The sequence below is a fragment of the Bactrocera tryoni genome, chromosome 3 (genome assembly GCF_016617805.1).
Source record: "Bactrocera tryoni isolate S06 chromosome 3, CSIRO_BtryS06_freeze2, whole genome shotgun sequence".
NCBI lineage: Eukaryota > Metazoa > Arthropoda > Insecta > Diptera > Tephritidae > Bactrocera > Bactrocera tryoni.
Genome location: NC_052501.1, coordinates 3,212,966 through 3,226,356, shown reverse-complemented (window position 1 = coordinate 3,226,356; position 13,391 = coordinate 3,212,966). Strand labels below are relative to the sequence as shown.

General features: G+C 35.3%; 1 protein-coding gene across 1 annotated transcript in view; it reads left to right on the top strand.

The window, feature by feature from the left end:
• LOC120772890 (homeobox protein orthopedia) overlaps positions 1-12,766 on the top strand; it is a 58,138-nt gene extending 45,372 nt beyond the window's left edge. Inside the window, exons 5-8 of the mRNA XM_040101760.1 lie at positions 6,196-6,400; positions 6,695-6,820; positions 9,829-9,992; positions 10,216-12,766. Of these exons, the coding sequence (XP_039957694.1) occupies positions 6,196-6,400; positions 6,695-6,820; positions 9,829-9,992; positions 10,216-10,608 (888 nt within the window). The 3' untranslated portion in view covers positions 10,609-12,766. The remainder of the gene's footprint in view (positions 1-6,195; positions 6,401-6,694; positions 6,821-9,828; positions 9,993-10,215) is intronic.
• Positions 12,767-13,391: the final 625 nt, after the last annotated feature.

Here is a 13,391-nt window from a genome sequence, read left to right as displayed (position 1 = left end):
AAATTCTTCAGTTTTTTTTTAAATTGAAAAAAAAAGTGGTTTTTGACCAAAAGATTTTTACTTTATGTTGTTTAAAAGTACGTTCAAACTTCACTTTGCCTCAATTCCACACGAAGTTTAGTTTTTTTCTATCCTGCCCGCCAATTAAGAAAAATAGAAAAAATTTATAACCGAAAAATCGCGCGTCAAAGTCTGCCCAAGCGCTCATATACCTGCCAGACGCTCGGCCCCTACTTCCCCTCTAGCTTCAAAAATATTTCGAATTCCTATCTATAACTTTGGGGACATATTCTTAGATAATTTTTAAAGAGTTTTAAGCAGAAAAAAAACAACAAAGCTTCTAAATAAGGCTCCACCTTGTTGCCGGTTTCTCAAAAGTAATTTGAAGTAATATTTCGATTTCCTTCAAAGAAATCGGATACACCCATATTCAAAAATTGGTTTACCTATGACGTAAATCCAAAAGAATTCCATTCTAAACTGAACTATACCTCATTGGCAACCTAACTTCAAATTTTGCTTTCTAAATACCTTTTTCATTGATCGTCCTGTGAAAACCATGAAACAAATTTATAACAAATTCTGTGGGTAAATATATTATTTAATATTTTATGATATAATAAAAACAAACAAAATAAAAAAGTCTGCGGTTTTCATTGGCTTCAATACTTTACTTTAATTGTATATTATAAATGTCACATTCCTTTTGCACTTCTCAGCACGTGATACAAATGAAAGAGAGGCATTTAAAGCGACAAAAGAAATGCATTAGGGGCGTTCAACAAAAGGTACCGTTGGAATTTTTTTGCGTATATCGACTCCAATTGTCAGAGTACGAATGCCAATAGTCGATATTTGTAATACACGGCCTCCAGTGCCTTAATGTGTAAGCATGTATGTACTTGAATACAAACGCAAATCTCAAACATGAAGTCATGTGAGGCAACTTTTCGATTAATTCGCCGAGCGTGTTCTATAATGCATTTGACCTGATTTGGTAAGACAGATACCCACTTACTTAGCGTTTGGCTTGCCGTTATTCGGGTCGCTCCGCCGCTTTAATGTGTTTTGCATGCTCATCATTTCATAATTTATTCATGAAGGGATGGATGAAGGACGATGGCAGGGCGGAATTGAGCGTCAAAACAACATTTATAATAGCCCTGCATAAAAAGTCAAAAATTGACAACAATAACAAAAACAAAAACGTGAAAAAAGGTACAGCGAAAAATCAATGTAAGTGGCGACGCACACCCTGAAAAGTATGCTTCTTGCTGCCACACACGCTCTAACAGAGAGAGAGGAAAGGCGCGAGGCAGTGAGCATGAAAATTTAAGCGTCTGATTTTTAACGCCTCTTTAGCTTTCAACGCCTTCAACTTGGCTGGTGGTTGCGCCCAGGCGACGTGCGCTTGGCGATTGGCAATTTGAACGGCTGCCGCACGCCATAAAGCAGGCAATGATTTGCCTATTTTCAACACAAACACGCATACACACGCGCAGCTATATTTTCCATGTGACAGCCAAACGGAAGGGCATGTGAGAATTATAAAGTGTGGCAGGAAGTGTGAAAATATTGCAAGTAGTTGTGGCAAACAAACCCAAATGCGCCTAAATGCACGCTATGCAAAGCTCAATTGCTTAGCTAAAAAGCCTGCATATTTGTTTGTGGCTTGCTTTCGGCAATTTTCGTTTAGCATTTTTACTAGTCACACTGCAGGTGTGCATGCGTGTGTGTGTGCGAGCTTACTCGAAAGTGTTTGCTTGCTTGTGTGCGTGTGTGAGTGAACTTAATTTATTAAATTAAAAGTAAATGAATAGACCATTCACACGCACACCAACAAATTCCATGCATAAAAAGTGTGCAAGACCGAGACTGAGACACACACACATGCACACCCAATATTTGATGCTATTTCTCGCCATTCGACACGCTCGTAAAAGAATACATAAACAAGTCAAGGTCGCAAAAGCAGTTATGACCAGCCACATTTTTGTGGCAAACACGGAGTTTTGTATGTATGTGTGTACTCGTGTATGGAAAATATGAGCGATTTCGTTTATATTATGAATTTTAGCAAAAAAAATTGGTGGAATAAAAAAATGTGTTTTCAGATTTGAACTTTTAAATTTTTCAACGTTTTTGAAATTGAAATGAATATTTTTAGCTTTTCAAATATTTTTTGTTTGCTCTTTTCTTTATATCTAGCACATACTTCGTATTTATTTGTAAAGGCATACTTACCAACACACACACACACTCATACACAAATCCTTCGCCTAGTTAAGCACACCCCCGAAATACCAGCTGGTTTAGTTTTTGCGGCAACAGACAAGCTTCACACATGAAGACAGATGGAGCGACATGGTCTCGACAAAACAACGAAACTCTCCAGAGACCAAACATCAGCGTTACAAGCAAAGTCACTTTGCACTTGCAGTTCCAAATACTATTTTGGTGTGTTTTTTGTTGCTGTGCTGTATTTGCGCAGTTGTTTTTGTTGTAGAAGGCGTTGTTAAAGTCTTTTGTTTGGCGAAAAATAAGTTTTGCTTTGCCGCCTAATTCCAACACATTCCTCTGATTCAAGCACTTCATTTTTGACTTCTTACTTGCGACTTCGTGAGGTTTGGTGAAAAGTATACTCAAGGAACTTGTCTAAGTTGTCAACAAAAGTGATTCGGATGCTGCTTCCGGTGAAGTTTACGGAAATGAGAGGGTGTGCCATAAAATATTGAAATGCAAAATAATAAAGAGGGTGTGCTTAAGTTTTAAAGATTTACAATATTCGTTAAAGAATTTAAAACTATTGAAAACGAGCTCATAGCCCTTTGAGTTATAAAATAATTCTCTTAACCATATATGACTGAGTTAAAGATAAGAACCAACTCAAACCGTTTAGAACCATTTTCCTTACGAATCCTAACTTCAAAGCAACTCGAATACCAAATTCTTAAAGTATTTGGCTAAAATAGTCAAATTTACTTAAATTGCAACAGATTAGACTAAAAGTTTAGTATTTGTGTGAAAGTAAAGGGAGAATTTGTGAGTCTATTTCCGACATGCCTTCGTCAAGATTTCATTGCAAACATACCAGATATATCTTACCGGATCCCCACCTTTTATTAAGCACATTTTGGGATGGCCTTCAGCTCCTTCAGCGATTTTGGTTTTATCTCTTCGATCGACTAAAATCGATTTCCGCCCAGCTGCAATATCAGTTTAAGCAACAAAAAAAAATCACATGGAGCCAAATATGGTGAATACGGTGGTTGATCACTGGTATTCATTGCGTGTCTGGCTTTAAAATGGGTCACAATCGTGGCTCGATGCGATGGTGCATTATCATCATAGAAATCCATGAATTTTTCTTCCAAAATTCCGACCGTTTTTGACGGATAGTCTCACTCAAACGCCTCAATATGACCCAATAGAATTTACGAACTTAGTAACCATCTGTCCGAAACAAATTCATGATGCACCAAACCACGAATATCGAAAAAAATAAGCATCATCTTGATTTTTGAGCAGCTTTGGAATGGTTTTCTTGGTTTCGGCTCATTTTTTCCATTCAATCCGATGATTGTTGACTTGCTTTTTGAAAAAACTCCAGTTTTATCAGGACAAGTCGAGCAAGAACGCGTTTCATATTAAAAATATCCACTAAAATTATTCGAACGGACTAGTGAGAGATGTCGAGCTCTCTTGCCATCTTTTTAACACTTGTCTGACAATTTTCAAGCACCATACCCTTCACTTTTTTAATATTTTCATCAGTTGAAGAGGTCGAAGGTCTTCCAGAGTTAGGTCTTTAACGATATCTCGACCGTCTTTGAAGGCTTTGTGCCACTCGTAGGCTTTTTTTTACTATAACGAATCACCTTAAGCCCTTTTTAATATATGCTACGATTCCCCACACGATATTAAGGTTAGAAATACAAAATTTGAGACAATTATTTATTTTATCCATTGTAAAAATCGCAGCGCACTACTGAAATGTACCGGCTTAAGTAGCTGCTGTAAACAACCAAGTTGACTTAGTAATTAAAGACAGTCCTACAAACTTAGAAAAATACATTTTTTTAAATATCATTTACCCGTGGAATTTACTTTGGAATTTTGCGAAGACTTTCACCATGAACTCGTTTGAAAATACTTGCATGCATGTAAATATGATTCATTATGGTTTGCCCTTAACAATAGATTTCGCTTTTTCAATCAGCGCTTTGTCACCGCTATCGATACTAAAATTTCATATATATAAATTTTGTCCCTACATGATGGGTAAGCTATTCTGAACTCTGGCTGGTGTTAGATTCTGATTTCGGAGAATCAAGATCAAGATCGGAGAATCAATCTTAATGTCTAATCTCGTAGTTCCTTGTAGTATGATTCTAATATTAACTTGGATATTGCATTACCATGTTCAGTGTACCCGATCCAAAATCAAATTATAGTTCTGGATGAAATAGTATTGAAAACAGGATCGGAGAAGGCAGAAGAATATACAGCATCTATCAATAGGGACTAACGTTGTTCCTGTTGGAAGAGTCTTTAATATGCCCTAACTGAATAGTATTGAAAAATATGATTTGATGGTTGGGATATTATTGTTAGTTATATCATAGAGAGAGTCCAGGACAATTATTCTTATATCACAACTTGGTTTTTATAAATACATATGTAGTGAGTTCACAGGGATGTTGGGCAACGTATTTATAGTTATTTCCTTAAATACTTTAAACATCGAATTAGAGAACCGATAGGAATTTACTCTGAAGAGAAGCAATTTTTAAAAGCAAAATTATTTTAGCAAAGAGTTTCAATACGCTCAAAGATGCTTATTATTAGCAGCTGAAGAGATTGGCCTTCGGAAATATAGAGAACGTTCGACATAAAAACTAAAAGATGTTATACAATTCGGCCAAGAACTGACAACTCGGCAGCATTCCTCTAAATTACTACAATGATTTTTGCTCCCCTAAAATATTAAATTCAAAAAAAATTTCTGTGTTGAAAAACTCATGTGCAGAAAGCTCTGCTCTTGATTTTCGTATTCCCTTGTCATCAAGCTTAAGAGGGTTTAAATAACATTTTACAGCAATCCTCTTATATATTAAATTCTTTCGAACCCTACTAACACTTGTCTCATAGAAATATGTCCACTCTTGACATGATTCCTGTTTCCTTCACAGAAATTTCGAAATCAACATGAGACATGCAAATATGCAGAAATATATGTATGTATATATGGATGTTTCATGTAAAGGATTGTCTCACTTTTGACGGTATCTAATAGCTGTAACAGTGTGCTTTGCTGAGGAAGAATCTAGAGTTTGAGAAGTTTAAGAAGTGAAGCGTCACTTACCTTTGTGCGCTTGTCGAGCTGCCGCTTTCTGCGCAATAAGTGCTCATCCTTTGATTCCTTTGATTGGGCTTGCTACACATATCAATTGTACATATACACAGTAATCAACACATATATATATACTCGTATATATATATATATATTCATACAAGTCAAGATATAATTGCTTGCTTCCTAGGTTGTGTGTTCGATTCGAAGGCTTACAAATTATTGCCCTACCTCTTGCTCCGATGTAACTATCTGCTACATATACATAGCTACTATATATACATGTATGTATATATATATAGATGTAAAGTATGTGCATATGTATGCAAATTTATGTTCAAGTGTGTCGGTGGTCAGCAGTGTTTATACAAAATATTGATTGAGCGACGACTCGAAGTGGTTGGGTTTATGAATATTATGTGGTTAGGCGAATTTGCATGCAGCCGTCTAAGTGTATGTGTGTGCATGTGTGGGCGCGTGTGTTTGTGCAAACTATGTCGCTACAAGTGTGGTGATTATTTATTGTAAAATATGTTGCGGTAGTTGCTGCGTTGGTCATGTTGAAGCCGGTAATTGATCTTGATTAAAGTTGTGTTTTCTCAGCTTGTTCAACAACGGCGCTGTGTGCCACTTACACATGTACATATGTGCGTGTGTGCGAGCAGACATATGTTCGTTACATGTTATGTACGCACTCATGTATTTACGTTTGATTATTGGCGCATTAGTCCACCTGCATAGCTCTCATTCCGGACATTCCTTAACTGACCAATTTAACTGACTTCTCCAGAAATTTAATTTGATTAGAAATTTGAATGAAATTATTGTTTAAATTTTTGCAGGTTTGGTTTCAAAACCGGCGCGCCAAGTGGAAGAAGCGCAAGAAGACCACAAATGTCTTCCGCACGCCGGGCGCGCTGCTGCCATCGCACGGACTGCCGCCCTTCGGCGCCAACATCACCAACATTGCCATGGGCGAGGGCCTCTGCGGTACCGGCATGTTCGGCGGCGATCGCTGGGGCGTGGGCGTAAATCCGATGACTGCAGGTGAGTTCTTCCAACATACAAATAGCTAAAGACCGTAGAAAAGTAGATTAATAGAGGAATTGCAGATAATTTAGTCAAACGTAAATTAAATTTAAATTGAAGCTGTAAATTTGCTGCTGTGCGAGTAGAAATCTGTCTTGAATACCTATAAACTACAGCTTCTAATAGTCAAGCTAACGAAGAACTAACTCGCTTATTCTTTTCTTTTTCTCCTTTTCTCTTATTTATGCTTTTGTAACAAAATTCATCCTCTAAATACTAATCTCCTGCAAATATTACCGTAACAAATCGAAGGTTTTGGTCAACTAAATCAATCTTCGCCGCTCTCATCTACAATAAATAGTGGTCTTAATTCGGGTATTAACATTGGTTCCGCAATGGGTGCCGGCAGCTATCAGCATTATGGACTAAACGCTTTAGGTATGTGTATATGGCAATAAACCTTAACAAGCTGTAGAAGCTTTAGATATTAATTATTTAAATTTCAACTAAAATTTCTTAACTAACAATTTGTAGTTTGCAATATATTTTCATTTTATAAAAAAGCAATTTTTGTAGAATTAATTTTTATTTAGAATTTTAGATATAATTAGAATTATAATGTAAAACTAACAACTCTTGATAATACTATTCTAACATAATAAATTTCTTAAAAATGAATATTTGTAAAGAATTTGTAAAGAAAACTTAAAAACTTGTGTTTCTGTTTTAAAATTTTCAGAAATTTTTGATGGTTTTAAGTCACCAGATTTATTGCTCATCCTCGTCAAATATAATTAATACCTTCTAAAGAAAATAGTAATACTCTCCTTATCAAGGGGGCTTTGTCCACTTCCACGCGCTTTTTTAGTGATATTTTTGAAGACTCGTCTTATTTAATAAATATATAAAAATAATATGTATTTAAATAATTTAATGTGCTCGTAAGATCAGCGATTCGTTATAAAAGATCGACCTCACATTCTTAAAGATTTTTCTAAACTAAAGGAACATTAGAGCTGGTCCATTTTTTTTTTATAAAATCGCGTATGCGGCGAATACTCTATGAATCATTCTGAACAACTTTGCCTGAGAGATTATAGGTCCAAAGCCAGATTTTCCATTAATACTGCAAGAAATATCGCACAAGCCGTCACTTTTTTAAAACCGTGGTATAATTATGCTGATCGATCGATCATCGTAAAAAACAAGAAACAAAACTTCTGGCACAATTCGGGTCATATAGGGTAGTCGAAAAGTTTTTTTGTATTTCTAATCAAACTTAAACTTATTTTTATTTTATATTTATAATGAACGTTTGGATCATAATCTTTTTCGCACATTATTGTCGTATTTGATCGAATACGAAAATACTTTTTCGACTACCCTATATTATCATTTTCGGTATATTTTAGACCTTTTCTCTTAAGTTGTCAAACTTATATGGAAAAGTGTGAGGTAGAAATATTCAAGTACTTTCTTCTTCATTGTGCAGCTTTTGCATAATTGAGGTTGAAACATCTTGACTGTCTTACCTTCGGCGAAACTGACATTAATCTTCACCACAAATTTATCGGCCGATCAAAAGACCCTCCGATATATTATATAGGAGTTTTAGGTGTCACAACATATCTAAGCTGTTTAAGTGAACTCCCTATTATAATCGACATCTTAAACTACCGTAACCTGAACCTTTTCTCTTAATCTACTTTCGACAATCAAATAACTATTAATCGTTTTTTCGAGTTTGTAAAGTCTTAAACTTCGTTTAAAGTACAGGTTGACACCGACCACAGATCATTTTTTTCCAAGTTTAACGGTGGAACTACATTAGTCAGTATATTATTATTTCTTCGATTAAGAAACTAGCAATAATGCGACTAACCAGTTTGTTTGCCTGCAGAGAATATGATTCAAAGTCCTGTAGCGAATCTGTGGATCGAATGGATCTTTGGCATTCCAATAGTGTGATTATTTAAGACACTGGATGTATGATTTCCTTATAACATTCTATAATGCTTTGCGCCACAATACATTTCTTTATGTTGAGGTCTGGTGTTAGCTCGTTGTAGGAAATTTTTAAGTGGCGACGGAGTACAGCAGCAGTCGCACCAATGATAATGCCTTCACCTCCTGAACGTGAATTTTATCAAGCGGGATTTTTAGATATCTATAGGGATAAGGCACTTTTACTCATAAAACTCATAAAAGGAAACTTTGACTGGTTCACCTGCGTCTTTTATCGGAGTGTGAAGGTAAATTAAAGAGGTGAGAAATTCATTAATATGCTCATCTAAGCAAGATGTTCATCAACCGAAATAATCGGTGGTACTTGGTGTAACGGTTCTTGCTTTACTAAATTGTTGTGTTGTAGTTTCGTGCAGCTAAAACTGCTAAGATGTCGACCATTTCTTCTCAACAGTGGAGGAAAGGCTACTAAATAATTCATAGACCTCGCCTTATAGAAACAAAAATTGGTGGAGATTATGTCTTATGGTTGTTGAAACCACCAACTCTCCAAATACTTGTGTAATGGCGCCAAATTCGAAGTCATAGACTCGTTAACAATCCGGCTGCATTCCGGTTTCAAAATCCGAGTGTCGAGGGCATAATTTATCATAACTATGGAACTACTTTACCGATTTCTGCCAGGAAATTAATGTTTTCCCTCACACATAGTGAGCAATCAAATGACATATTGATCATTGGTGGACTTATTGTTAATTTTGTGTTTACTCAATTGATGAAATTGTGTGCTCGTCGCCTCCTATCTGCCATTGTGCTGGTCTCCACAAGGCCACAAATTTTCCATTCATCACTTTAATCGTTCCTAATAAACTTATCTGAAAGAAAAATAAAAAAATGCAAATCGGCGATGTCGCAAAGTATCATACTGTTGTTGTTGTATTCGCAGCAAAACACAACTCTTCTATTGAATTTTTTCACAAATTAACAAATTTGACAAATCTTTTGTAAGTAAACCAGTTTCCAGAGAATTGATTAGACACGATTTTACGCATTTTGATTTGCTCCAAAAATCGATGAAAAATAATTTCAACAGACTTATTTTTTCCACCAGTGATGAATTCGATTATTTGCCTTTACAATTAGCAACAATTTTCTGTTGACAAAATGGAAAAATGGAAGGGTGCAAACAATGCCCCCGCCATTGCCCGAACTGTTGTAGGCTTAGGTGACACATACCCATAGACACTTGTGTTTGTTTAGTAGCTTGGCGACAGTTTGGTTGCAGTTTGCTTTCACATTCCAGCGCTAATTGAAAATTTGGAGACGAGTTCATGATTTTCCTATGCTTGTAGAGTATTTTCCTTTGAATTGCGTATTTATTCTTTTATTTCTTTGTATATTTTGAGAAGACGCAGCACAAGCGTGAAAATGACCATGTTTGCATAAGAAATTCACGATTAACTCTTTTGTTCGCTTTTCAGGTGATTCGATGATGTATCAGCACACGGTTGGTGGCGTTAGCTGCGGCGCCAGCGGCTCGCCCACCACGACCACGCCTCCGAACATCAATTCGTGCTCATCGGTCACACCGCCACTGTCGAATCAGCCGAACGCGGGGCCAAACGACATGAATGGCGACCAAATGGTGTGTATAATAGGGGATGAATGTTGTGCTCGAGGTGAATTTGGTGAGTTTTAGTCGAGCAGTCACGCAAATGTCCTTTTTTTGCTGCAAGTAAAAGATATTTGCTCCATAAGTGTCTGCAGGACATTTGCATTTTGTAAGGTTTGTGCATCGACTAAACTCACCACCTTCAACATGACATTCTTAATTTCACATCGCTAACTTTTAAACTCTTCCTTCACAGGGTGGTCCACCACATCATCAGCAACAACCAACAACGCCGCAACAGCAACAACAGCAGCAGCAGCAACAGCAACAAGCCCACCAACAAAATCACCACCATCAACAACCACCACCACAACAACAACAGCAGCAGCAGCAACAACAACCCCAGTCACAACATCAAGAACATACGGCTAATAACGGTGGCTCACACATGGTGCCACATTGCCACCAATCCATGCAATCGCCATCAGATGGCGGCAATGTCGGCGAAGAAGATGTCTGGCGAGGACACAGTATAGCCGCCTTGCGGCGTCGCGCTTCCGAACTAAATGCCACATCGGCGATTCCATCGTACTTGCATCACGCGGCCGCCGCCCACAACAATTACGAACATCACAATTCGGTCTACTGAAATTTGTTGAAGAGCTTTGAAAGCTTTTCGGATTACGGCTTCCCCAGTTGTGGGAATCATGAGTTCTAGCATGTGACCAAAGCGGATGCTGATGGCAATGGTGGCATGGCGCAAAGGTGGTGATATTAAAAAACAACACGGTTGAGGATGGCGCTTGCGTGTAAGAATAGAAGAAAGGTGAAACGCACAGCAGTTTGGCAGCCACTGGGCGCGCAACAGAGTACAGTGGCTGTAAGGGCTGTGGTGAAGTTATAATTTTTGTTGAAAAGTTTACACAGAGCCTAGCAAAGAACCGAACGAAGTATACGTAAAAAGTGAACTGCAAGCATAATGCAAATTTAAAATTAAGATTTAAAAACAAAAAAACTTGTATGCACTGCATTATGACTTAAATTGTTTGTATGTAAGTACTAGATTAGAATATATACACAGATACGAAAATATATTGAAATTGTGAAAAGACGGATGCAGCAGAGGTATTGACCAAAACTTAACTGAAACAGTGAATTTTTTTATTTTTTTTTGTATTTCAAAGAGACAAGCTTTTTTTAACTGCGAAAGTCAGTAATTTTTCGCACACACTGTATACCTTTGAAAGTCTTTTTATTTAACTGTAAAAATTATGTTGCTTAAAAAAATTTAATTCCTGTAATAGCTGAAAATTTTCTACATACAATGCCAGTATCATATATACAGTGACGCAAGAGTTTAATCGCTAAAATTTTTATTCCAACATTTAAAATTAAAAATAAAACTTTTCAAAGCTAAAAAGTTAGATAGGAAAATAAGCAAATATATTTTACGAAATCCTTTTTCAATTCGCCGCTACGACCGTGTAAACTTCTGAGTCACTGTATCAGCGGTCAGTTTCGATTATTGAAACTAAAAATTTGTTGCAAATAATATTAAAAAATAAAGTGTACATAAAAATTTGGGTTTTCTTTAAAAGTGTCATACTGTACTTAAGCATATACTTAACGAATTAAAAAACGCAATTAAAGACTATAAAATGTAAAAGAACAAATGTATACGAAATGAAGAGCAGTGAACGAGTAATTATAAATTATCAAATTAAAGTTAAACTTAGTGACTATATTTACATATATCTATATACATGTTCCCAAGTAAGTTATTACATAATTAGGTGCTAAGTAAATGTTAATTAAATTCAAATATAAATAAAAAATCACAACAAAAAGCCGAGCAAAACAAAAAATGCTTCTGAAAAGAGACAAGCATATACATATGTATACTAAACACAAAGCTACACGACTATACACGAAGTATACGAAGAGAATGTTATTAAATGTCAACATAATATGAGCTTCTGAAATTTTTTTTGAGAAATTTTGAAAAAATAACAGTAAACTGGAAATAACAAAATCGACTTTTTATGGCTATTGGATCAAAGTCGTTCTTTCGACAGGTGAAGTTCTAAGAAAGTAATTTCTCCTTTATTCGAAGTTAGTCTCCAAAAGAAAAAAATTAGTTTATGCGTTATTCGAAAATAATCTCGAAAATAAAAAAAATGATTTTCCGGTATTCGAAGTTAGTCTCCAAATTCGAAAAAAAATTCGATGTTGAGCTTATTGAGAAAGTATTATTAAATATCTATAGTTAGTAACCGTAAACAAGAAAAAATATGGGCATTATTTACGCCTCTTATCATTTCAATGCTGTATAATATTGTTCGGTCAGGATTATATGACTGATATTATAAGGTCTCCAAGTCCATTCAGTATTTTAGAAATATTTTTTTTTTGTTTAAGATCCGAATTTGATTACATATTTTAACTACGCCATATAGGAAAATTTTATTTTTAATTTTTTCCAAATATCCGACTTTGATCACACACATACATAGATACATTAACTGTATTATAAGTTTGAGCGACAAATGTTTTACACAAGTTAAATGAGAGGATAAAGTGCATTCTGCTCAGATTTTTACATTTTTGGTCACTATATATAATAATAGATTAGATTAGAATAAGCTAGTCGAAATTTCGAATTTCGAAGAAAAGTAATTCGAATTGGATAGCTTCGAAAAACGAAAAGAATAATTTTTTCCTTAGTAACTGTAACTAATAAACTTTTTTCTAATAAGTCACATTTCTAATTTCGAACAAAATATATATTTTGAATCAAGCTAACTTCGAAAAACGACAAAAAATTACTTTTTATCCTTTCTGAGTAACTTTTTCCCAAAAAATTAAATTTCGAATTTCGAAAAAAATACATATTTCGAATTTCGCTAACTTTGATAAAACGAAAGAAAAATATTTTTTTATAATTTTTAGTACTTATAACCAACAAACTTTTTCCCAATAAGTTAGACTTCGAATTAAAAAAAAATGTTCAAATTCCGAAAAAAATATCGAACTTCAAAAAACGTAAAAATACTTAACTGCAGCTCTTGGAAATATTGTTAGGGTCCAATAGCCCGCCGAGTATTTTACAGCGCAATGTATCCTATAATTTTGTCAGAATTTTGGTGTCATTCGGTCTTGGAAAAATTACAGTTATTTGCTTGTGAATGTACAATAACTAATTTTATCCAAACTCTGCTTCCTTTTGTGCAATAACATTTTAAACTAATTTAATTAAACCTTTCTATCCTCCACACTTTGTAAGGATAAATATGCAAGAAAAATTAACAACAACAAATAAGTTGATGTTGCCTAGACAAAGCAGCCAATATTCGATATTTCACACACGAACACACATTCTTACAAATGTTTGTCTTTGTGAACATTTTAAATTGATGGATCTACTATTTGCCC